At 53.9% G+C, this 26388-nt stretch overlaps 2 protein-coding genes across 2 annotated transcripts in view; one reads left to right on the top strand and one right to left on the bottom strand.

Moving 5' to 3' along the window:
* The window catches only part of COL4A2 (collagen type IV alpha 2 chain), a 160805-nt gene extending 145202 nt beyond the window's left edge, over positions 1 to 15603 (bottom strand). Inside the window, exons 1-3 of the mRNA XM_065902160.1 lie at positions 15464 to 15603; positions 15097 to 15184; positions 14941 to 14995 (exon numbers count right to left, since the gene is read on the bottom strand). Coding sequence (XP_065758232.1) covers positions 14941 to 14995; positions 15097 to 15140 — 99 coding nt within the window. The 5' untranslated portion in view covers positions 15141 to 15184; positions 15464 to 15603. The remainder of the gene's footprint in view (positions 1 to 14940; positions 14996 to 15096; positions 15185 to 15463) is intronic.
* A 221-nt stretch (positions 15604 to 15824) lies between these two features.
* COL4A1 (collagen type IV alpha 1 chain) overlaps positions 15825 to 26388 on the top strand; it is a 132697-nt gene continuing 122133 nt past the window's right edge. Inside the window, exon 1 of the mRNA XM_065902162.1 lies at positions 15825 to 16049. Within this exon, the coding sequence (XP_065758234.1) occupies positions 15969 to 16049 (81 nt within the window). The 5' untranslated portion in view covers positions 15825 to 15968. The remainder of the gene's footprint in view (positions 16050 to 26388) is intronic.

Below are 26388 nucleotides of genomic sequence, written 5' to 3'. Positions count from 1 at the left end.
ACTCGTTCCCTGGCAGGACGTGATCCCAGAGGCCTCAGCCAGCCCTACGTGTCAAAAGATAAAATGCTTTGCAAAGAGAGAAAGTCCTTAACTCTCCCAGAGAACAGAGGATGAAAATGATCTTTCTTTTATCCACGGCTTTCCAAACACTGCCTGTGCAAGCGAGCGAGCGGAGTGTGCCTCTGTTTCTCTTGCAGCGTTAGAAGCCTGGCAGGACCTCTTAGAGGCGAGGGGCCTGGATGTACACTCTCTGGACGGCGCGCGAGTGGCAAACAGGCCCGCCGAGCAGCCACAGGGCCCTGCGGACGGCTGCCTAAGGCTTGCTACACAAACTGCGGTCCCTGGACCAGCGCCAGCTCATCACCTGGGAGTGGGTTAGAAAAGCAGGGCCCCAGGCCCGGCCCAGACCACCGCGCATGAGTCTGCGGAGGCAAACGCAGAGTCTGCCCAGCCCTGCTCTGGCCCGGCTCTTCCGACTCCAGCCGGGACCTCAGAGCGGCATCCCACGAGCTTTCCGAGGACGCCACGTCAGGGACCGACACTTCCAGGGGAGGGGGACTCCCGGGCACGTCCCCTGCCCCCATCAGCCTCTCGATCCCGGGCCCAGTGGGAGGCGGTCACCGGGCCAAGTTCAGCTATCGCTTTGATTGGTAAGCGGGGGTTTGAGTGATGCCCCCCTCCCACTCCACTGGACCATGCGGTTGGGTCACTGGTTCCCTTTCCACATTCTTACCCTCAACAGAGCTTCCAGAAGCATAAAGGAGGCCACTAGCCAACCTCCTCTGCCCTGGAGAAAAAGCCCAGCTCAGCCCGCAGCCCTCACTGGCCGAGTGCGTGCCAGGATCCAGCTGGCACTCTGTCTTGCAGAGGAAGCATGTTTTGCGTTAGTTTGCCTTTGCAGATAAGCCGACGTCTGTCCACCCCAGTAGTTTTCATGCAGCAGTTCAAATTGAGTGGAGCCGCCAAGAGCGGAGCGCACGTCACGGCCGCAGGTGCATGCTTCTGACGGACGTGCCCTTGGCCCTGGGCTGGGCGGCCTGTGCTGGGGTTCTGAGCGAAACGTCCCCCAACACCGAGCGTCCGTTCTGACCAGGACTCCCGCCTCCCCCCACCTTGCTGGCTCCCGTGAGTCAGACCCCAGCCCCCACACTCGACCTGCGCTGGGCGCTGTTCACCCATGAGCATTCCCTGCAGCGCACGGGGCTCACGCTCGGGCTTGGCAGAAGGGCAAGCGCCCCCTCCTTGGGAGTTTTCTCAGGCCCTCTGCCTGCGCCCCCCACCCACAGGCTCAGAGGAGGCAGGTAAAGCCACGCTTTTGTCCAGGACTCAGACCCTCTAACTGGCCCCTCCGCTTCCCTGACCCTCACTCATGTAAACCCTGCAACTCGTCATTTCAGAGGAGCGAGTATTAGAGAGACATGGTCAACACCACTAACTTGCAAGAGGAAAAAAAGCCACAGCAAAATGGGTGCCAGGCAACCTAGGGGCACCCCGTGCCAACATGCGATATGGTCCCCAGCAGGAGGCTGCTTCTGGGACCACCCCCTCCTCTGGGTGCTGCGTCAGAGCCTCCCGACGGGTCCCCCCCAGAGAGTGCAGAGGAGAGGATCCGAGCAGCCAGCGAGCCTCAGATGAGCCCATCTGTGGGCTCCAAATCAGCGATGTGGCCACAGGCCCTCAAACTCCCCCCAGAATTCCTGGGGATCGGCCTCGGGTTTTCACTGGGTCCACACCCTTGTCCGTTGGCATCTCTCAGACCAAGAGATCAGCGGCGGGGGCACAGAGCTTGGGCTCAGCATGTCAGAAACAGGGAGCCTGCGGGACTCACTCTATCTGGGAGTAATCAACATGGTCCGGAAGCCAAGACCCGCATCCAGAGGGCTACACTGAGCCACGCAGAAGTGGGAAGACCAGTCTCAGAGACCCAAGCACAGAAGCTGTGTGGCCAACGCGCCCACGTGCTGCTTCTAAACTTGACACGAACCACGGAAACCCATCAGCCAACAAACAAAACCGAACCGTAGAACAATGCCTTAGAAAAGTACAGGAATATTATTCAGCCTCAAAAAGGAAGGAAATCTGACAAAGGCTACAGCATGTTTGAAATGTCCAGACATTATGCTACAGGAGATCAGCCAGACACAAAAAGACGAATACTCTAAAATAAGACTCTACCAACACCAGGTGCCTAAAACAAGCAAGCTCACAGAAACAGAGATTAGAGCTGGCCAGGGACTGGGTGAGGGGAAGCAAGAAGGAGCTACTGCTCAATGGGACAGGCCTTTGCTTTGCGATGATGAAGAAAGTTCTGGAAATCAGGCAGATTGCCCAACAAGGTAAATGTTCTCAATGCTTCTGAATTGCACACTTGAAAATGGTTAAGATGGTAAATTTCATGTCATGTGTGTTTTTATCACAGTTCTAAAAAAGTAGACAAGCAGACAGGTTTGCACTAGATAGATACACAAGCAGAGAAGGCAATGGCACCCCACTCCAGTGCTCTTGCCTGGAGAACCCCAGGGAGGAGGAGCCTGGTGGGCTGCAGTCCATGGGGGCGCTAAGAGACGGACACGACTGAGCGACTTCACTTTCACTTTTCACTTTCAGGCATTGGAGAAGGAAATGGCAACCCACTCCAGTGTTCTTGGCTGGAGAATCCCAGGGACGGGGGAGCCTGGTGGGCTGCCGTCTGTGGGGTCGCACAGAGTCGGACACGACTGAAGTGACTTAGCAGCAGCAGCAGATACACAAGAGGCCTGAGGTCTTCCTAATGAGGCCATTTACAAGTGATTAGTTTACAAACACTACATGTGTAGTGTATGTGATGTATGAATCACGTGTCAAGGTTTTGCTTATAATTTCAGGAAATGTATCTAATTTTTAACATATGAACTGCTTAGCAAGAATGAAGAGCTAAGACAACTTTTCAATGTGAGGAGTTAAAAAAAAAAAAAAACCCTCATGGAGCCTGCCTTTTTTCTATGTTTATCCTTAGAGACTTTAGTTAATTAAACCCAATGAGGAAGAAAAACCAACACGAAGGCAAAAATGTTGGCAGAATAAACAGCCTTAGCCTTTTGTCCTCACTCAAGAATTAGGAGGATCGAGATTTTGTCAAAGGAACTGTAAAAAGGAGACAGACAATTCTAAAACTGGGTGAAATGTATGTATAGACGTGTGTGTGTATGCATGTTCTGAGAGTCAGTCGTGTCTGAGTCTCTGCAACCCCGTGGACTGTACCCACCAGCCTCCTCTGTCCATGGGACTTCCCAGGCAAGAACACAGGAGCGGGTTGCCATATCCTCCTCCAGGGGATCTTCCCCACCCAGGGAGGGAACCTGCGTCTCCTTCACTGCAGGGGCATTCTTTACCACTGAGCCACCTGGTAAGCACCGAACCGATGTACAACCGCTTTTAAATAAATTCCCTTTCTTTTGGGACACTGTGCTGGCTTTGCTCTCACTTTAACGCACACAGAAGGGATGGCCCAGGTTTGACTCTGCTTGTGGAACAAGCCTTTCTAAATTTGAAGCATCACTGTGGTGCAGACAGACATTCCCTATTCTGGAACTTCTAGACAGGAGTCAAGGCGCGTCTCAACTGCTTTTACTTCCTAATTAAGGAATTTGGGGACTTAAAAAAATCCAGAGTGAGCATGACTAATCTTACTTCCTTCCGCCTCTGGAGTAAGGTAACTCATTTATTTCTAGAACATGACATTCCAATTTCTAGATAACAAACCGCTCCCATTGAAAAGCAAAGAAATCCCTCGCCAATCAGTGCAGGAGCTCAGACCCACCCACCAATCACAGTTCGGGGGCCCAGGCTCAAACACCAATCACAGGGCAGGAGCTCAGGCTCACGGGCCAATCACAGCTCAAGGGCTCAAATGTGGTGCCAATCCAAGCCCAAGGCAGAGCCAGGTCCAAGGACCGGGTCACCAGTAGCCAGAGGGGCCTTGGATCGCAGACAGCGGGCTGTGCCTCAGGCCCCAGCGCCTGGGTCTGCGACTGGCCGGTGGCTGAGCTTCCGTTTTAACCAAGAACAGATCTGACAACTGTATTTCTGTTCCTGTAACTGATGTTTTCTGGCTCCTCAGAAAATCACTTGATAGGCTATGAAGACTACATTCTCCCTGGAAGCCGCAGGAAATCCTTTAAGGCTTGGAAGGAATGCGTCCTCTCACGCCCCCAGGGCCTGTTCCTCTGTGACGGTGGGAACCAGACCTGTTCCCTATCATCGTTTCAAACACGGGTGATTTTTGCCAAAATCGTCATTGTGGTTTTAACTGTGCAGCTTTTTAGAAATGCGAGGAAATTGAACATGTTTGCTCTTTTGCAGTTTCACAAAAGCCAAGGCAGACAGCCCCCAAGTCCCTGCACTGTGTGACTTCACCAGCACAAGCGCATTTCCTTTTCAAGGCTCTGACATTTTGATGTTGATAAACAGACATAAAAACTGATATCCACACACACTGGCATAAGGTATACAAACCATTGCAGGCTCTTTGCTGCGAACATTCCTTGTTTTGCATCGGGAAGGGGAGGCTGGGCCATAAAAGCTGATGACTAAGATGAAGGAAATCCTGTCTGAGCTAAGATTGTCTTGGAGGGGAGGGGTGGGGCGGGGAGGGAAGCAGGCAAACCTGGTGGGGGCTGGTGGGAAAGGAAGGTGGATTTCAGACAGGAAAGGAGAGAGTCTCAGGCCCGTATTTGGACGGTTCTGACAGTTAGGACCATGACCAAGTAAGGAAGAAAAGGATGGGGGTGAGTGTCCCTCTGGAATTTCTAGCTGGACTCTTCCTGTTCGAGGCCCCCACGGGCCGCGCTCACCTGGGGGCTCCGGAGGAAACAGGTGGGGGGTGTGTGTCCAGTTCACTGGACTGTGGGAGCCAGCCCTGCTGATGCCTGTAGGCGAAGGCTGGGGGCCGTCTCTGCCCCTTAGAGGACTACGACATCCTCTCCTGAGGCTCTGGGCGTGTCTTCTGTGCCATGGTGCCAAACCAAAGCCTCTAGAGTTTTCTTGCTTTGTTAACTGATACTTGGATCTCAGAATTCTTTGAACAACATGTTCTTTGTAAGTCTTTCCATTTGTTCTGGAAATAATTTAGTCACACCTTGACCTCACTTTAATTAAAATTAACATTCTTCGCTTGCCAGACGCTTTTCAAACTTGGAAAATACAAACAACCATCCAGAGGCTATGGGAAGATGCCCCGGCACCCATCTCGCTAGTGGACACACACGCAGTGAGGAGCAGGTGCCCAGCTCAGGCTCCTGGCCATTCAGCTGCTCCCCCCAGACAGGGTCTCAGCGTCCCGGGTCCCCGTCTGGGCAGGGGCGCTCCTCTCCTCCGCCCCCCGGGCCGCACGCAGGGCACGTGTGCTGTGCCAGGGAGCCCAGAGTGGCTCTTCTCCCCTTGACAGTGGAGCCTCTGTGGGCTGCCCGCTCCCCAGGGACACTCCAGGTGGCATGTCCAACTTACAAATTCCGTCCGACAGTTGGAAACGCCTACCCAAATGCATGTGTGTGCAAACACACACACGTGCACGTACTCAGAACAGCCCCCTTCCACCGCTCTTGGCCTGTTCTCCTCGGGGACCCAGACCCGAGCCCGTGAAGGACTGGTGCACACGACTTGTGAGTGAACATTATTCCTAGTAGAGCCAGGTCGTAAATGATCTCACCGTGACTTGTGACATAGGTGTTAACATTCCTGTTTTATATTAATACAAAGAAAAGGAGACAGAGAAAGGAAAAGTGACTTTTTCTGGTCATGGGACTCCAACCCAGATGCTCCAATGCCCTTTAACAGACCACGCCTGTCTGCATGTTGGTACGTGGGAACTCTGCTGAAAACATCAGGGCAGAAAACAGTGGTGCACGCGGACCCCATGCAGGGAACCTGGCACCGGGCCAGGAAAATTGGAGTCTGGCATCAGGCCGCTGCTGCCCGGGGTCCCCTGCACAGCTACGATCAGTTAGGAGGGTCTCTCACTCCCTGGGGGCTTCAGTAAATCTCTCTCCATGTCAGGCTCCCAGTTTTCCGACAGGCTCTCCATCTGCTCTGAGAGGATGCTGTGTTTGCACGGCCCCGCCCTTGCGTGGCTGCAGTACACTCATCTCCACTGCCTGGGATTTTGAAAAGGACCCGGAGAAGGAGGGTTAGGGGACTCTGTCCTGCTGATCGGCTCCCCCTGCCTGCTCCCGTGTCCTCCTTGGTCATGCTTCAGGGGTCTTTCCCCTTGCAGCCTTTCTAGTCTCTGTTCAGCGTTCACAAGCTGCTAGTCATCACACTCGGATGTCAGTCCCTCTGCAGAGGGACCCCACAAAGATGTTCCCTAAGAGGTCTGCCTGACGCTGTCTATAGACAGTCGTTCTCCTGCCTGGGGAGCGCTCATGGAGAAAGGAGCCGGGGCATCCAAGGCCGTGTGTGTGTGTGTGTGTGTGTGTGTGTGGGTTTCAGAGTGTGAGTGTTCTGTGTTCTTTATGTCCCCCTCTCATTTCCATATCTATCTATCCATCTCTGCATGTGTTAGTCGCTTAGTCATGTCCGACCCTTTGAGACCCCAAGGACTGCAGCCCACCAGGCTCCTCTGTCCATGGAATTCTCCAGGCAAGAATACCAAAGAGGGTGGCCATTCCCTTATAAAGGGGATCTTCCTGACCCAGGGATTGAACCCTGGTGTCCTGCATTGCAGGCAGATTCTTTACCACCTGAATCACCAGGGAAGCCCTTCTATCCATCTACTATCTATCTATCTATCATCTATCAATTTATCTACCATCCATCTATGTGTCTATCTTTCTGTCTCTGTCAATCATCTATATACCTAGAATCATTTATCATCTATCTATATTCCAAATCTGGAGAAGGAAACAGCAACCCACTCCACTATTCTTGCCTGGAGAATCCCGTGGACACAGGAGCCTGGCAAGTCCCAGTCCACAGGGCCGCAAAGAGTCAGACATGACTGAGCGACTAACCCTTCACTTATGTTCCATGTAACAATGTATACATATAACATGCATGTGTGCATTTTACAAATCCAACATTTTGCGTGTTTCTATCAATCATCTATCTTCCTATAATCATCTATCTATATCCCATGTAGATAACAATGCACACAGGTAACATGCATGTGTGTCTCTTACATATCCAGCATTTTGCGTATTTCAAATGTGCACACACAGACCCTGCGGCTCGGATCTGCTGGTCTAGCTCCACGGTGAGAGCAGGGGTGACGGAACCAGCCAGTGCTGGGCTTCACTCCCAACCTTATTCCTTACTGCCCTTACTGAGTGCCCTAACTTGTGTGCCTCCGTCTGCACACCTGTTAAGCGGGGTGATCAGAACTGTGGGCTGGGATCCGTCCCTGGCACCAAACTGCTGTTTCTCCTGTGGGAGATTTTAGCTGCCCCTGGGGTTCTGGAATGCTGGAAGCTTCCTTTAGGGGCTCCTCTGTCATAAGTCAACCCCAGGGGAATCCACAGAGACCCTCGTGGGGGACCCCTCCTTTTCTCCGGCCTGGAGGCAGGGACGGGGCGAGGGCAGAGGAGGGGAGGGCTGTGGGTCTGTCCCCGTGTCCCTCCTCTCATCAGTCTGCAGTTACTGCCCAGCAGCTGATCATCAGCTTTCTTTTTTTTCTATGGACAAACCAGAGTGGGGAGGCACCCAGGGAGCACGTGCCTTTGACCGTGTCCCCAAGCACAAGCCCTTCCCTCTGCTCACGGGGCCCACACCACCGCACAAAGACAGGCACGCACCCAGAAGTGCTCGACACGCAGAAAAGCACAGCGTTATGTAATTCCCACCAGGTACCAGAAAATCGGCCTGTGCAATCCAACAACACAAATTCTTCCGTAATTCCCACATGGGAGATCACTGACCTGGGCAAAAGCAACAGAATAGGAATTTTAGGGGTGGGGCCGAAACAATCCCTCGGAAAAAATGCAAATCTTTCACAGACAGATCAGCGGTTCCTTTATCATCATGAACAGCTAGCTTCAGCCGGTGAGGGGCAGCATTTAATTGGGGGAAAAATCCACACGGAGAACAACTATATTTTAATCTAACCTTCCCTTACTGCTCCATGAATGTATTTCTCATCCAATAGATCTGTTTCAGTATTTTCAACTCGCCGCCCCTTCACTCACGTGTGGAACGGGCGCTTTATTGGGTGCCGACCACGTTTCAGGCCCTGGCTCATATAATGCCAGGTGAATCAGACCTGGAGGAAAGATGCTAGGTGTCCAACGCCTTGGGTTGTGGTGTCTGTCATTCCAGTGGAGGTAATTACATGAGTAAAGACAAATGCTTAATGTCTACAGAGATTATGGACGATGATTTAAAGTCCTGGCTCTCGTAATGATAATTGGGGCGGGGGGCATTTTAATTAGACTCTGAAAAGGGTCATTTCCAAGGGACAGGGATTCTGACATACGCTACAGGGGGCCTCCGACTGGCCAGGGCCGCTCTGCTCCTGGGGGTGGTGACAGAGGTGAAGTGCGAGGTGGCTGCTGCTGGCCGCTGGCCATCCTCGCTCCCGGCCCGTGACTGCAGTAGCAGCTGTGGTCGCTTAACGACTCCTCCAAATTCCACAGCCACGCAGGGAGCCTGTGTGTGGAGGTGGGGGGCTCGGGGACCCTGGACCTGCATCTCTGCTGCCCACCGAGTGTCCCAGACATGAAAGGGGGTGGGCGTGGGGCTCTCCTTTCCCGTGCAGCCCCCGGGGACGCTGGCCTGACAAGCTGGTGAGCCAGAGGTGTGAGCGTGGAAAGCCCTCCTAGAAATGACTGTCCTGCAAACCCGCTGTGCCATCCCGAACTCAGCGAACACCCCTGCAACCACGTTCCCCACCCCCGCCGCCCGCCTCCTCCCGCCAGGCCAGCGAGAAGAGGGAGGCCATTGTAGCTCAGCCCTGGGGCCCCTTGGAGATGCCGAGCTATGGAAACTCCATGAAGACGCCTTTCCACCCCTTCCTGTTAAAGAACTCCACCCTTTGGGGGGACCAAAGCCCTTGTCCCTGGCAGGGGCCGCTTCTGCTAGATTTCTGAAGACACAGAAGGGCCTTGTGTTTGCTTTTTCTATCAGAGCGCAGCATGGGGATACTATCCCCTCTCGCTGGTCCCTGGGGGACACTTGCTGCCTCTGCACCCGCTGTGCCCCTGTCTGTCTGGAAGAGGCACGCTTGCAGCGAGTGGTCCGTGACCTCTCAGTCAGCCCGTTCAATCGCTCAGTCATGTCCAGCTCTCTGCGACCCCCTGGATTGCAGCACGCCAGGCTCCCCCTGTCCTTCACCATTTCCCGGAGCCTGCGCAAACTCATGTCCGCAGGATTTTACTTTGAAATGAATGCTACTTGCCAAAACATTGCAAAGAGTTTGAAGTCCCCATTCAACCCTTCACCCAGACACGAGGATGTCATATCACCGTCTTACATAACTTCAGCCCATTTGTGTCAAAACTAGAGATTAACACGCGTGCATTCGCCAAATCACAGGCTACCAGCACTGCCCCAATTTTTCCACCAGTGTCCTCTGGCTCTCCCAGGATCTGATCTAGGGCCCCATGCTGCACTGAGAGGAGTACCATCTTGACAGGCGAACTCGTGGCTTCAGCGGCAGCCTGATCACATCCGAACAGAACACCCATTACGGGGTGGGGTGGGGATAGGGGACTCCAACACGGGAGACTGATCCAGGCGCCCAAGGGCTTAGGATCCGGGAGGTGGGGCAGGGCTGCAGGCACGTCCTTTGAAATTCCCTCCCTGACCCCACGGATGGGGCTGAAGAAACCCACAAAGTCTCCCTAAGATTAGACACCTTCTCGTCTTCTTTCGTGCGGGTGTGAGCTAACCCGCTTCCCTCGGGTCCAGCTCTTTTCCACCCTATGAACTGTGGCCCCACCCGGGCTCCTCTGTCCATGAGATTCTCTAGGCAAGGACACTGGAGTGGGTTGCCATGCCCTCCTTCCAGGGAATCGTTGCCTAATCCTCTTTCATAGATAATCAGAAAAGAAAAAAAGTCACAGACCCCTAGGGAGGTGATGAAACCAGGGTGAGTGAGTCATTCAGGCTTGTCCCTGGAGGGTCTCATTAAGGGCGGGAGCAGTCACCGGGAGGGGCCAGGAGGTGAGCACAGATAACCTGCCAGCCCTCTCACTGCAGCTGATCAGGTATCATTCACACCAGCTCCCCCCACCCCCCCACCAGCCGCAGATAAGCAGCCCCAAGCAGCATATTACACTCAACTCTGCAGCAGCCCTGATGCCTGCCTGGAGCAGCACCACTTTCCTGGGGTTAAACTGGGAAGGTCCAGCCTGGGGACGGGCCTGGGACGGGCAGCTGGGGGACCCCTGTCCTCAGCTCTGACTCTCTGACTGCCCAGGCTGACTGACCCCGGGGAGTGTCCCGGCACAGACACCAGCCCTGCCTCGCAATGCTCAGTGACTGGGCTCTGGGGTCACCCAGCCAGCTGGAGCCACGCCCGGGTGAAGCTTGGTGGCCCCCCAACTCTGCTGTGCGGTCCCCTGGCCATGGGGGCCACCAGCTCCTGCACAGAACCAGCAGGGCCAGGGGGCCCCCACTCACCCACCGCCTTCCACGTCGGCGATGACGCCACCAGGTCTGGCGGGAGGCTGACTTCACAGCCTCCTCTAAAGTCCTCTAATCAGGGGTTCTTAGCTCTTTTTCAGATAGAAAGTACCAGACATTCCAAAACCACCACCTTCCACGTGCTGAGACCTTCATTACATCATCGTCATTGAAAAGGATTATGTCACTCGTATCTTCCTCTCGCATTGTCTCTATCATCTAATTGAAGCTGGTTACCTACTCTTCTTTTATCCTCTCTTCAGGAAGATAGACCATGCTTTGATTTTTATTATTTTAGTAAAATCCTTGTGTTCTGTTCTAGCACTTTCCACTTGAATTCCACTTTTTCTTTTCCCCCTCTCTCTGGTTCTAGGTATACCCATGGGCAGTGGGGAAGCCAGGGGCCCTCTGACCCCCTTGTACCTGTGTCTTGCTCTGGGATGCTGTGACAACTCTCTGACATTATCTACAGTCAGACAAGCCACGCAGAGAGGAGTGCTTTAAGAGCGTACCAGAGAGCTGGAGATTTGCTTGCTTTTCCATTAACAGAGGAGGAACCTTGCAATATTTCCCTTCTTTGGAGGGACTCAGGCTTTGAACAATAGGACTAGAGCTCCAGGGAATTCTAGGAAAGCCCTGATCTCCAGGAGGCGGGCATGGGGAATGTGCAACGTCCATTTGCCATAACTTATCGATAAGCTAATTGGAAGAAGAGAAAACCTGAAGAACAGATTCCTTCTCTTTCTCTTCTTTCCTTGGAGGGAGGGAAAGGCGTGGCAGTGTGCAAGAGCACCCAGAGAATTTTCCAGAGCCTGGAGTCCTGGGAGGCGCCTGGAAATCTTAGCTGGTGGGAAGGCGGTCTGGAGCCCAGCACTTCCCGGGGCCACACAGCGCCTGTGTGCCTGGCTGTCCTAGCTGGCCCCTGATACCTGGAGAATCTGAGATCCTGGCTGGGGTCAGGAGGTCAGCCCAGCCCACAGCATGTTTGATCTCCGGGAAGGTCTTTGTTCTCTGGAATTCTCCCCCCACCCCAGAACCGCACAGGACTGCCCTCTTAGATCTGTAAGGCTGCTATCCCATCTCTGGAGATAAGAAGCAACGGCGATCTGTGGGGGCTCACACGTCCAGGGAACCCGTCTTCAAAGTCAGGGCTGGTGGTCACTGAGGACGGGCCGTCTGCCGGGCACCCACACCCTGGCCCCGCCTGCAGGCCGGGCAGCTGCAGGAAGGCACGGGGACAGAGGGCTGCCCTCCCAGGGCGTGCGCGCCCCCCTGGGCCCCGAGTGCAGGCTGCCAGGGGACCGGAGACTTTCCTCCTGCTGGACCCCGGGTGGAGTGGCCTCTCCCCTCCTCTGGGCTCCTGCTCTTCAGGAGCGATTCCCCTTCCCGGAAATCAGCCGGGGGGCTTTACTCGGCTCATCTCTGTCCAGAGCAAGGAAACCACGGCCAGGAGACCCAACTGCTGAAGCTCAGCAGTTGCCTTACAGTCTGATCCCGGGTCGAGCTGTGGGGAGACACCTGGGTTCAAATCCATTGCTTACAGAGAGACACCGCGGGCAAGGCATGCTTAAACTCTTTGTGCCTCTGTTATCTAATCTGCAAAATGGGGGTAAGAGTTACCTACTCAGGTAGGCGTGCTTTTCTATGAGGCTCAGATGGATTAAGGCACACAGATCTGCTCATAGCAAGTATTCTTTAAATAATTATTCACCCCCTCTGCTAGCCATTTTCAGCTGCTTCTGCTACGAAACTCGTCGTTACGATCAGCAGCCCATTTTGCTAAATCGACCTTCCCCTGGGAAGACTCTGGCACAAATGGGCAAAGAAACAGGATTCTTGAGTGTGGCAGACAGGAGCTGGGCAGGAACTATGCTTGCCACAAGGAAGAAAATATTTTTAAGAAAACCAGTTAAGGATTAAGGCACAGTTGCATGAGTAACAGTAATTAAAGCCAGTGGTCAATAAGAAGATAGTTAAGTGGAAGGTCTACTGTTGAACATTACAAACTCCATGCCTGTTGAATAATATGTATCGATATGTCTCTAGTAAGAGGACCCAGAAGTATCTGTTTTAGAGTCTAAAGCAAAGGGAAATGAAATAAACCCACAAGTGACTCCAATGCCTTCCAACCCAATACTCTAACTCAGTGGCCCCTAAACTTTGGCATTCCCCAAGTGGGAACGCAGACACCCAGGCTCCGCCCCAGAAAGCCTGATCAGGAGATCTGAGATGTGGACCAGAGTTCTGAATTTTTAACCAGGCTTTCCAGATGCATGTAAGGGTCCAAGGACTGTCCTTTGAGAAGCACTGCTAGGCAATAAACGCCCTGGGTCCCATCGAAGGGCCAGGCAGCAGGGACTCAGATGGGTTTGCAGCATCTCAGAGGCTTTAGGGAAAGGCACAGAGGTGTGCTGCATCCCACAAGCTGCGGGATATCCTCTGCCTGCTCAGAATGAGGGAACCTGGGCTCAGGATTGATGAGATCAGGGCAGAGCTGCCTTTCGCTCTCAGGTCTTCTGACGTGGGCGCTTCCCACGTGCTGCTAGCACTAAAGAACCTGCCTGCCACGCGGGTTGTATATCTGGCAAAATCCCCTGGAGAAGGGAATGGCAACCCACTCCAGGATTCTTGCCTGGAGAAGCTCACAGATAGACAAACCTGGTGGGCGCAGTCCATGGGGTTGCAGAGAGTCAGACATGAGTTGTGCGCGCGCGTGCGCGCGCACACACACACACACACACACACACACTTCTGACACAGAGCCCTTTCCGCCAATTTTAGGCTCAGTCCCACGTAAGATTCCCATCATCCTCTGGAAGGAAAACAGTCATGTTTACGAAAGTGGTTACAGGGGACGAGGGGGTGTGGGAGGGAGAGCAAGACCGTGCTCACACCGCACGGGACGGCGTGTCTTCCTTTGCAGGGGCCGCCTGCTCCTCCTCTGAGTGTGAGTGTGAGTGTGAGTGTGTGCACTGCCCCTGCTCCCAGCTCTGAGCCAAGTCCTGCACGTCATGTGTGCATAAGGATTCATAAGGGTCAATGGGCTGGTTCAAATATCTAGTCTCTGATCTTAAATCTGGGACGTGTGGAAAGGAACGAGACACATCCTGAGCTGGAAGAAAACTTGTCTGGAACCCTCTGGTCAAAGTCTACAGAGTTCTCCTCTGACTCCCAATCTGGGCCCTGACCTGGAGAAGACGGCAGAAAGGTGAGGCTCCAGGTTCCTTCCCAGGCTGGACAGTGCTTCCTCGCTCACAGCCTGCAAAATCCTCATTCGTGTTATACAAGGACGGAAAAATGTGGAAATAACATAATTCAAACCAAGCCATGAACACAGCTCTCCACTACCCAGAGTGGGGATGGCCGGGGCGGGGGCGGGGGGGGGGGGGCGGCTCGGGGGAGCCCCCCGGACGCCAGGTGCCCAGATATTCCAGCAGACAGAGGAGGAGAGGGGAGTCCAGGACCCCGGTAAATCTCCCCGATTTTCAGTCCCACTTTAAACATTTGGGTCTTCAGCTGAAAGCAACCAGCAGGCCTGTGACAGCCCAGCCACACCACATGGAGCTCTTGCGAAGTGGCTCCTATGACAACGTACAACATCCCACCATGCAATCCTGGCGCAAGGACGATGCTCACAGAATCACTTCGAATGGCAGGGCTTGGGGGAAGGCACTCGGGAAACAGGGTCCCTGGTGGGAGCCTTAACAGCCCCACCTTGGCTCACCCCTGGCCAGAGCACATCTTGCAAGAAAACAGAACTTCTGCCATTGTTCCCTCTCCCAGTTTCCAGGAGTACTAAGTCCCAGGTTCTCCTGGTCCCGCCCCCTCCAACCCCCAAGAGCCACTCATTCAAAAGGACAAGAAAACTCTGCCAAGGGCAGGACCCCACACCAGCTTCCGATGCCACACAGGCCATTCTCCTCCAAGCCTGGCGCCTGGGAACCACGTGTCTGACGGCCTAGACTGTAAGGCCCAGCTTTGCTTGTAACCAAGGGCTTTGCTCAAACGCGGTGAAAGGATGCCGCGGGTCATGTTTTTAATTACTGGTTCCCAAGGATGAGCCGACGCCTGTAACGCACAGGATTGAAGGGGAACCCAAGGAAGGGCAAACCAGAGTCCTCGCGGGGGAAGGCGAACTTTCTCAAAGCCTGGGCTGGGTACCGGCTGCCCGGCGGGACACACAAGCACACCAGGGGCGCGGGCGCGCGTACACACACAGACACAGACCCGCGCTCAGGTGAGCACACACCAGCTGCTTTCTGGCAAGGCTACTCGGTGACCCGACCAAGAGCCAAGATCCTCTCCGGCTCGCCAGTCAGCCCAGAACGAGAGAGACTCAGGACTTACCGCCAGGACGCTCTGGGCCAGCAGCCCCACGGTCACGGCCCCCAGCAGCAGCCACCTGGTGGGAGAGTTAGAGCGCCGTGAGTGCGTGGCCCCGGCGTGGCGGTTCCTAAAAGGACGCGCGCGCGGGACCCAGGGGCCGGGCAGAAAGTCGCTTACCGCCGTAGGGCAGGGCGCGCCGCGGCGCGCAGCTCTCTGTCCATGCTCCCAGTCCGGCCCCTCTGGGCTCCGATCGGTCCCTGTTAGCCTGTAAGGCGAGACAAAGAGGGCTTAGCCTGGCCGGGGAGGGGGAATCCTCGCCGCCCGCCTCGGATCGCGAGATGGGGGAAAGCGGGGAGTGGACCGAGAGCCGCCCCGCGACCCCGCCGGGGAGAGGGGAGCCTGCCCCCCCAGGCTCCGCTCCGCAGCGGCCGCCCCATCGCTTCTCCCCTGCCTGCCCAGAGAGCCGAGCGTGCAGCCCCGGCGGCACGGGGAGCCCGCCGTCCCTGCCCTCTGGCGGGTCCCGAAGTCTCGGGGCCGCTCTCACCTCGGGCCTGGCTTCAGCGGCGGCGGTCCGCGCGCATCCGCCCTCCGGCAGCGCCGCGGGCGGCAGGAGCGGCGCGATCGCCCTCCGGGGCCGGCTTCGGGCCCGCGCGTCTGCCCTCGGAGCTTGGCCCGGTAGGCGAGCGCGGGGCGCGCGGCGGGCGGCGGCGGCGGCGGGGGCAGAGCGCGGAGCCCTGCGTCCCGGCGCGCGGCGGCCACAGTCGCCCGGCCGCGCGCTCGGCGGCCTCTTACCCGCGCCGCAGGGTCCTCCCCCTTTGAGGCGTTGCCCGCCCCCGCCGCCGAGGGGAGGGGCAGCGCCAACAAATTGGGGAGCTCGCCTGGCCGAGCTCAGGTCTCCGCCGCGAGCCGCCGCGCCCGGGACGGTGCGCCGCGCTCGAGCCCCAGCCCTGCCAGAGTGAGCCGCCCGCCGCCGCCCGCGAGAGCCCGGCCGCCGGCTCTGCCGTCCCTCGCCGCCCCCCGCCGGTCCCCGCCGCCCCGGGCGCGCCGCCATGGGGCCCCGGCTCGGCGTCTGGCTGCTGCTGCTCGCCGCGCTCCTGCTCCACGAGGAGAGCAGCCGGGCCGCCGCGAAGGTGAGTCCCGGCCGGCTGAGCTGCCGGCGTCCCGCCCCGCGCCCCGGCGCCCCGCGCGGCCCCTTTGTCCCCGGCCGGAGCCGCCCTCCGGGCCGGGGACGCGCGCGCGCCACCGCCAGGCGCACTCTCCCGGCCGGTCCCCGCCGGGGACCCCCGTGGGCTGCGATGGCGCACGCCTTGGGGAGCCGCCTTTGTTGTGGGCTGGGTAGGGACGAGGCAGGGGATTCCTCGGGCGGGGGGCGAGAGCGCAGAGCTTGGAGCGCCCCGCGCTGTGTGAGGGTATCCGGGAGTCCGCGGGACTTGAACTCGCCTGTCGCGGTCGCCTGACCGCCGGGCGCCCTCACCTGCGCCGGGCGCCCGCGGGGGCCGGGGCGGGAGGGGCGGACACGCGCGCCCCGTGCTGTTCGGAGCCCCGCACATGTGCCCGGGCGTCGCTCTGGGCGTGCTTCTCTGGAGCTTTGGAGACTCTGGTGGTTGATGGTGAACAGTCCTGGGCCCTTTGCCTGGAAACAGCTGTCTTCTCGCTTTCCCACGACTTTGCTGTCGCCGAAGCACGCTAAGGAGCAGCGGCGAGCCTTTCTGTCCTCCAGCTTCCAAACACTTCCAAACTCCACTCTCTGACTTTTATTAATATAGCAAAAAAAAAAAGAAAAAAAAATTATAACCACGTTATATCTGAGTGTGAAACCAAAACGAAACTCCATCTATTGTTCTGTGCAGAGATTGTTTTGCTAGTTTTCCTTTCCTCGGGCTGTGTGTTTGCCCAGAAAGGATCTGGGACTGAGGCTTGCAAGAGTGGAGGCGTCCAACTTTGGACGATCCCTGACGTGCTGCTGTTCTTTACTTATTTTCCTTCCCCTGGAGACCTCAGCTGTTCCCCAGAGCCACAGACTTGCAGACAGAACCCCAGGAAGGTGTGGCTTCTGAATGGCATTTTGCATCCCCCCCCCCCCCAACTGTTTAAAAATGATGTTACTGCTTTTGGCATTTCCCACTTACTCTTTAACTGTTTCACATAATTTTGCTTTCAGGTTTTTTTTTTTTTCCTTCTCTAAAGGAAGAATGAAGCTCACTGACTTGATTATATATAACTGATGGACTGTTACTTGCCCGAATGAACTGACAATATGCATACACACCTTGGCACCGAGTCTGGCTCTTGGCTGGCTGTTGTCATTGGGTAGGGAATAACACCAGCAGTTAGCTGCTTCAGATTTTTTTCTCGCAGCCCAGAGGCCAGCCAGCACCCTAGTCAGTTGTTGAAATGCTCTCTGGTCACGATGACAAAATACTTCCAACAGAGGCAGCTCTTGAACTCTTTATTTGGGTCTAGAGCTTCTGACGCAAAGATTTCACACTTCCAAGGAGAGGTGGCAGGGGCACGAGAGACATTCTCTGTTTGGAATATGAAGCTGTGTTTGCACTTGAGTTTTCCTATTGATGATGTTAGCAAAGCCAAGCCCATTGTAAGAACCGGCTTTTTAATTGGCCTCCAGTGTGAAGCAGGAGTCACTCGGTGAGTGGGAAACCAGACTCATTTCTGTTGAGTTTGGGACTGTTTTACTTTCCTTGAGTTTTTCTTAAAGCCCGAGTGCGTGTCCCTGTCCTGGTTTTGCTTTATCCCTCACATCTCACGTTATGTTTTAAGACATCGGCAGGTGGACACCCTCTGAACACTGGTTAACTTCATGGGTCTTGTCATTTTGCCATAGTTTTTCCCCCTGGTTTAAGCAGGAGAGAGAAACTGTATTAATATGCAAATGGCTTATCTCCGTGTGAGAAAATCCATTTAAAAATAATATCTGGCTAATTTTAAAATTGGTCTCACTTTTCATGCCATCAGTAACTTTTTAAAAAAAACTTACCTCCTTCCAAAATCAGCTGTTAGGGTTACCAAGTAGTTGAATAATTTCTGTATTGCTCCAAGCAAAATATCATTTTAAAATGCATTTAGAATGATAAGATGCTGCCCATAGGTCAGATCCTAATTCAGAAGCCAATATAATTTTTTCTCGGATTGTCTGCTTCTCTGGAGTATCTGGACCTGTGTTTCCTGCGCGAGTGCACACGAACACCACCCACTGTGTGTCAGGCACGGGCTGCCCTGGCTGCTATCAGGACGCACAAGGAAGGCGTTTGCTTTCCCGTTGGATCCTATGTGCTGTGGCCATACTGCTCGTTTACTAGTGGGCAGGTTTCCTAAGTCAGGGATATTTTTTTTTCTCATCAGCACACTCCTCCCTAACTTTTCTTTCTTAGGCAAGATTGGAGGAACAAGATGCAGACCCAAGAGAAAAATCTGCCCCTAAAATTATGATTGAAGGTCCTCTGTTCTGAGTCACGCAGTCAGGAGCTGAATAAATCCTTCCTTCTGCAGCCTCCAAATGCCCCCTCTCTGACTGGTCTGTGTGATGCTTCTTGACAGATTACTTCTCAGGACCAGACATGTGAACTTCCCCCAAAGCGTGGCGATGCCCGCCTAGGGTGCTGGCATCTCTAGACCATTAGTCACTCTTCTGGGACTGAATGACCTAGAACTCGGGCGAAGGGAGGTTGAACTCCCATGTGAGTGTGGACCACGTTCTGCTGGGAATGTCAGTTAAATGAGAAAGCTGACTTCTGGCTTAGTCCCTGAAACAGCACCATGAACCCAGTCCCTGGAGGGGGCTTGGTGAGGACAGAGTCTAAACCATCACGCTCTTCACATCTGGACTGCCTCTCGTAGCCACCAGGAGAAAAGTGTGCAGCCTTTGTGTGTGAGTGCACACTCACAGAATATGAGTGTGTGTGTCAGTGCTTCCCTGGTCGCTCAGATCATAAAGAATCCGCCTGCGGGAGACCAGGGTTCAATCCCTGGCTTGAGAAGATGCCCTGGAGAAGGGAATGGCAACCCACTCCAGGATTCTTGCTGGGAGAAGCTCACAGATAGACAAACCTGGTGGGCTGCAGTCCATGGGGTTTCTGAGAGTCAGACACCACTGATCGAGTAGAACACATGTGTGTGTTAATGGTGTAGGCACACACACACACACACACACACACACACACACACACACACGACTTAAGGACCAGAGGGTCCTGAATGTTGTGTCTGCATTGATTAAGCAGATGGTTTCCGAGGACTCAGTCACCCCCTGCCTCAGTTTCCCTGGCAGATCTGCCCTCGGGGCCAGGATCCTGCCTTCATCCCACGTGTGTGCCCCAGCGCTTGAGGCCACACCCTCCTCTGGGCGTTGGCTGTGCTCCGGAGAGGAGAACCTGCCCGCCCCCCGCCGCCAGGAGGGCTGCGGTCTCCTGAGAAATACAGAGAGAGAAACAGGCCAGGACAACCCAGGCTGGAAGATGCTACAGCCAGGGCAAACCCATGGCCATAGGAGCACCTAACCAGCTTTGGGAAATTCAGGGGAAATTCCAGAGGACATCCCACCTCTGAATCTGAGGGAGCAATGGGAGTGTAGACCCAGCTTCTTATTTCCCTGTGAATTGCCGTGTGCATCACACTCAGAAGGCTGGACAGTGCTTCCCCAGCCCTTTCACCTATCAGGCTGTCTTTGCATTGAAAGATGACCTTGAGGTTTCCTTCTCTGAGCCACCAGGATACCACTGCTTCTGTGACTAGCATCGTGATGGCCAAACGTTCTCCTGGGAGGGGTGGAGACACAGCGATGACCCGGGTCTTGGAGAGCTGTGATAAGACCCCCGCTCAAACCAAACCGGGTTTGAGCTAACCCTCTCCGGAGGTCGCAGGTGGGTTGGGATGTTTGCAGAGTTGCAGCACGGATGACCGGTCACGGGCATGAGTGCTTTAGGAGCCGAGCTGGAAAACCTCCCCTCAGTGGGGCAAGGCCGTGAGGGGATTCTCAAACCCCACGTTATTCATTAACAAGACTGTCTGCAGATTTCTTGGAACTGGTAAGGATGGTCGTCCCTGAATGAGTTTGGTTATCTAGTTAAGAACTGGTAGAGCTTTTGCAGAAACATTGAACCCACAAGTGATGCGCTGAAACGAATCCTTTTAGAATTGGAGGGGGTGTCTATCAGTGAGTAATTTACAACCCTTGTTTTGGTGAGGTGCCGATGTTTGCTCTAAAGATGGTTTCCTCAACTGGACGAGGATTGGCCTCATGGAAACGTCTCCCAGGCAGATTGGGTATTCTGAGTGCTGGGGCTCCAGTAAGCAAAAGCAACAATAGAATGCCTAAAATAATACCATCAGAGCATTGTTCTTCCTGCTATTATTAAACAACCACTAAAAAAATGTGAGCTGTAGAACAATGCAGAAGACATATCCCACCCACTCTTGTGGACACAATGAAAGGGGATGTTAAAACAGAAAATGCTTCCCTTGTCAGGTTCTCTGGGGGCGCTCACGCTCTGAGTGGCTTTGGAGGAGCCTTTATGGTCTGGGCCTCGGGGACACTTCCACCCGGCGTTTCCCGCCATTGTCCTCCTGGTCTTGGTTCCCTGACGTCCGTCTGCCTGGGGTCCCTCTATTTCTCTGCCTCTCTGTTCTTCCTCTTCCAGACCCCTCGGGCTGGTGGACCGCAGGGTGGGCTCCAGCCGGCTTCTGGTTCTCTCCACCCTCCCCACTCCCGCGATCCCCCGGCATTCCGTGAGGGCGACTCCAGACCTTTCTCTGGAACCCCAGGCTGGTGTCCGCGCTCTCCTGAACATCTCACCTCCGCTCTCCTGCGTTAACACTCCGCGTGTGCCACGCGCTCAGTCATGTCTGACTCCCTGTGACCCCGCGGACTGCAGCCCGCCGGCTCCTCTGTCCAGGGGATTCTCCAGGCCAGGATTCTGGAGTGGGTTGTCATTTCCTTCTCTAGGGGACCTTCCCAAAGCTTTGATCACAGACTCGGCCAACGTGACCAGAACTGAGCTGCCTTTACCCGGACCGACTGTCCTCCCCCACTCGCCCGCGTGGGTCACCGACGCCCCGATGTTTTCTGACGCTCGGCTCGGGGACCGTGGCCTCGTTGGAGACCCTCCTCTCCGACCTTGGTCCCCGGGCACTCACTCTCCGCTCCCGCTGCCGTCCGCTCCTGCTCCTCCGGGTCCCCGCCCGGGCAGGCTTGCCGCACAGCCCTCCCCCTCCCGCCCTCCTTCCCGCCGGTCTTCTCTCCAGCTCATTCCTCCCGGCCTGAGGCTGGCTTCAGAGAGCCCTCACGGCCACGTGACTCCCCTGCTCGGCATCCCACCGCGGCTGCCTGCCGTCTGACCAAAGGTCTCCCGCCTCTTCGCCTCTTCGGCTGGGTGGCTTTTGGTCTGTCTGTTTTTTGGTGAAGACTTGATTGCTTCCAGCCACTTTAGGTTCGAAGCAGAACGGAGAGGAAGGGGCAGCGCTTTCCCGTGCACCCTCTCTGACCCACAGGCACAGCGTCCCCCAGCATCACTGCCCGCCCCGGAGGCCACAGCTGACGCACCTGCCCCGACGCAGGACCGCCACCCACGGTCTGCAGCCGACCTCCCGCTGCGCTCACTGCTGTACCTCCGGCGGGTCTGCCGCATTGTAGCGTCCTGCAGTCTTTCCACTGCTCTGAAGGCCTCCTGGGCTTCCCAGGTGGCTCAGTGGTAAAGAACCTGCCTCCCACTGCAGGAGACAGGAGACGCGGCTTCGATCCCTGGGTCAGAAAGATCCCCTGGAGAAGGACATGGCAACCCACTCCGGTATTCTTGCCCGAGAATCCCACAGACAGAGGAGCCTGGCGGGCTACTGTCCGTGGGGTCGGAAAGACTGGGACAAGACTTACTGAGTAAACAGCGACAGCAGCAGAAGTCTTCCGTGCTCTGATTGTTCACCCCCTTCTCCCCTCAAACCCTGGCAGCTATTGATCGTTTTACTGCCTCCGTATTTTTGTCTTTTCATTCCGCTGGCCTCATTACATCATGTAGACTTTTCAGATTGGCTTCTTTAGCTTTTTCTTACGCGCTTGAAATTTTCTCCATGTCTTCATGACTTGATAGCTTGCATTGCCTAATCGTCCATTGTCTGCATGGACCACAGTTTATCCTCTCATCTACTGAAAGACACTTTGGTTTGCTTCCACATTTCAGCCGTTTTGAATAAAGATTCTGTAAACATCCGTGCGCAGGTGTCTGAGTGGCTCTAAGCTTTCAACTCTTTCGGGCAGATACCCCAGTGCAGAATTGCTGGGTCCCTTGGTAAGAGCAGGTTCGGTTTTGTAAGAAACCAGCAAAGTGTCTTCCCGCGTGGCTGTGCCGGTCTGAATCCCACCAGCAGGGAGTGAGCGTTCCTGTGGCTCTTCGTCCTTGCCAGCGTTTGGCGTTGTCACTGTTTTGGATTTTGGCCACTGGAATGGATGTGTAGTAGTATCTTGCTCTTGCTTTGTTTTGGCTTGCTTTTGTATGCTCTTTGCAATATGGATTCATGAATTTATCTGGCTTTGTTCTTCAGACTCCCCAACCTGCAGCGTGGGTAGTTGTCACGAAGGATTTATCTGTGTCTCAGGGAGCAGTGTAATCTTTTTGAGCTTGGGGTCCCTGACCCATCAAATGAAGACAACGCAGAAAGTATCTGCAGACACCTTTAAAATCCCAGAGAGGTTGTGTGTGTGTGTGTGTGTGTGTGTGTGTGTGTGTGTGTGTGTGTGAAGCCACTAAGCCCTCAGAACACGTCAGTTGTTATCACGGCCATGTGGCTGATATCGCTTTGTCCTGTGTGTGATGGAACCACACCCTTGATGCTATTGAGGCTGAGGTGCTGGAGGACAGAGCTTCTTTGAATAATGCCTGCACCACCTGGGGAGTGCCTGACGCTTGAGGGGAGCTGTGAGTTACTTGTCTTGGGGCCAGTGTTCCCGGCTGCCTTTCAGTCTGGACCCCGGGAGATGCTGGCAGCAGCTGAGGGCTGGCTCCCAGAAATTGTGCTGTGTTGCTGACCCCTGTGGTGGGGTTAGGCAGCAAAAGGAAAGTAACACCAATGAAGGTGTTTCCTCTCAATTGGGCATTTGGAGTAGATATTCCAGCACAGACTAAACACGGCTTGGAAATATACACAAGGCTGAACTCTGTGTAAATAGTTTATTCCGTGCTTTAGTAATATTCCTGCTCTGCTAGGTTTGTTTTTTAGTCTGCACACTCTAAGAGCGTTTTTTGTCATCTGAGTTTTAAAGCTTGCCTGACTTGTGGTCAAGGGAAAGACAGATGCCCAGCGTCCACATCAGATATTAAGGCAATATATTCCGTGCGTATCTGTTGGTTCTCTTGCTGGTAAAGGGTGTTTCTCCAGCCTCCTCATTTTCTGCTGTTCCTGGAGTCAAGATTCTGTCTGGAGTTTTGGAATTAGTGTTCTGTATTACTCGGTTCTTGTCTTAGTCTGCTGTGGGCCTCTCTTTCTTACTCAGCTAATAGCGAGAGAGGCTGGCTGTGGCCGGGGAGAGGGCAGTGCTCCCATTTCATCAAATTTCCCAGCACTTGGAGACCCCATTGGTAGAGCCATTCGGACAGAGCTGGACTGACTCCGTAAATGTCCAACTCAATGGACTATGTAGAGGCAGTATTCCTGTATTTGAATTGAAATTAAAATGAAAGTGTTAAAATATTCGTATGGGTCTCTGCTTTAAAAAGGAGCATGTTCCTTTACGAAGAACAAAACTCAAGGATTTTTATTTGTAACTCAGTTTCCAAAGCTATTTGCACTAGCTTTTCCTGGCTCTCACTCACATGCCTAGAGGACCTGGAAGATATCGAATATCATTGCTGCTCATATCTAAGGACCGCAGGCTGAAACAATACAACATCAAGAATAAAAATCAAAGGAGTATTTCCTCAATACATGAAATAACATCACAAATAGCTTTCAGCAGAGTAGAGATGCATGGTAGCCTAGGTCTTCATTTCAGAAAAATAAATGCCCCCCAACACTCCTCCTTTAGCATATGGGGCACTGTTGAGGGTGTGGTTTCCTCTTTCAGAATGTTACAGATGGGCCCAATGATGGCTATTATGGTATTGTTTCATTCCTATTAAAGAAATAATAATAATGTATATTTTTATCAGTGGCAAATTTGGTTACTCCATCTCTGACAATATTTTTAAGAAGTAAGCATATTATTTTTGTAGTACGGAAAGGCAATCAAAGTGTATTCTAAAATTCAGTTATCCTTTTATGCAACCAGTGACTTTTTCTTGAGCATGAGAACGTTAATTTCCACATCATCCAAAATCTGTCACCAAGTCATGTCTGACTCTCTGTGACCCCGTGGACTGCAGCACGCCAGGCTTCCCTGTCCTTCACTATCTCCCGGAGTTTGCTCAAACTCCTGCCTGTGGAGTCAGTGATGCTATTTAAGCATCTCGTTCTCTGTTGCCCACTTCTCCTCCTGCCCTCTGTCTTTCTCAGCATCCGCATCCAGTAAGTCCGCTCTTTGCATCAGCTTTAAAAATGTCATTTTTTAAACATAAGCTACTCCTTTTCTTAATTAGCTTTAATTTTTGAGCTGCATTTTATTTTATAGAATATAACTTTAATGTCATGGAGTTATTACGGAGTTGTGTGAAACTTAGGTCCCCACTATACCTGCATTAAAGCTTCTGTTAAGGGGGTATTATTATAATCATGGTTACCTCGAATGGACACGGTCCATTATAGGGCTGAGCAGGGTGTGGGTGCACCCAAGAAGCGCGTTTCCGATGGGCAGTGGCGATGCTGCGGGTCCCGGGGACCACAGACCTCACCCCTTCTCCTCACTCCTGGGGGCAGCCTGTGATGGAGGTGCGTTGCAGACATACTCTTCTGGGCAGTGGTTTGTGCCCAAGTAGATGCTGAGCCGTTGCAGCTATCCTCCGATTCTGACGACCCCTTTTCTTGTCGGTTGTTGTTACGGCTGGCAGTTCCAGCCCCGTGGTGCCGTCGGGGGTGGGGCGTGGGTTTGGGGAGTGGGAAGGCCCCGACGCCGGCGTGTGGGGTTAGGATGCTGGAGAGGGCTTGGCGATGGCACGTGGGGACACGGTGCCCGGTATTTCCTGTTGATCCACAGTTTATCCGAGTCTTCCCATCTTTACGGTTCCGTTCTCACTTTCCCGTCCACTGACGGTGGGCTCGGAGTTTGCTCAGAGGCTGCCCAAGCCAGGACTGCCAGGGTGGGCAGGAGCCCTTGGGTGTGGCTTCATCTTCTTGCCATGCCCGCCTCACCCACCACCTCCTCCGAGGCTTGGCCCCTGAATGGGGAATTTCTGTTCTCTGTCCTTTTACGGTCGAATCCACTTCCTGGAAATTACAGACCACTTGGGGTTAGTGGTTTAAGATAACTCGTCATTTTTGGTCAGGAAATGGCCTGTAAAATTAAGATGAACTTGCCAAAGCAGGAAGATGGGCTCGTGGTGGGGGGGAAACGCTCCGGCTTGGGCAGCGCAGCCCTGGGCCCGTGGGTTTCGGGTGAGAACACAGAGCGGTCCCCAGCCGGCCCCCGTCCCTGATAAGCTGGGGTGACGCGCTCCTGACCACACAGGACGAGCTGCAATCTGCTCGATTCATCCTGCATTCACCCCTTATCTTTAACAAATACTTGTGCATGTAAACATTACGCGAGCAGCAGATGCTTCTTATCAGTTTGTTAAAGCGGCTGAGCAAATAGCTTCTGGATGCCTTAATAATAGTTAAAATGTGTTTTCCCAAGTACTTGGAAATAATGAAATTGTATTTCTTTATTCTTGGAATTCAGGCTTTTAAACCTGTAAGAAATTTCTGTAATCAGTCATTTTTTATTATTTCCTGTTGGCCTTAGATTTTTCTCTTCTCTCATGGAAGTTATCATTCACTAACATATTATAGAAATGTGTGTTTTTTTCTTGACTGGAAAACACATTTGAGACACATAACTTTGGGCACTGTTTTAGGCTGGAAGCCAAATTTGAAATCAAAGTGCTTTTTTTCTCTTCACATCAGTGAAAATAAGCAAGGCTAAGAATTCACCTAAGCACAGACACAATCTGTTCTGAGCGCAGTATCTTGCTTATGACATTCAAAATAATTTGGAATTGCATTCAGTAAGTGAATGTTGAGCAGTCACTCTGGGTCAAAAAATATGCAAGCAGGGAATCCCTGGTTGTCCACTGGTTAGGACTCTTCTAGTCCTAGACTTGCACTGCTGGGGGTGCTGGTTCGATCCCTTGTTGGGGAACTAAGATCTTGCAAGCCACTTGGCATAGCCTATATATATATGTATATAATGCATATGGGCTTCCAAGGGGGTGCACTGGTAAAGAATTCACCTGCAGGAGACCCGGGTTTGATCCCTGGGTCGGGAAGATCCCCCGGAGGAGGAAATGGCAACCCACTCCAGTACTCTTGCCTGGAGAATCCCATGGACGGAGG

Source organism: Muntiacus reevesi, chromosome 11 (genome assembly GCF_963930625.1).
Source record: "Muntiacus reevesi chromosome 11, mMunRee1.1, whole genome shotgun sequence".
In the NCBI taxonomy this organism is placed as follows: domain Eukaryota; kingdom Metazoa; phylum Chordata; class Mammalia; order Artiodactyla; family Cervidae; genus Muntiacus; species Muntiacus reevesi.
This window is presented reverse-complemented; position numbering and strand designations above follow the sequence as displayed.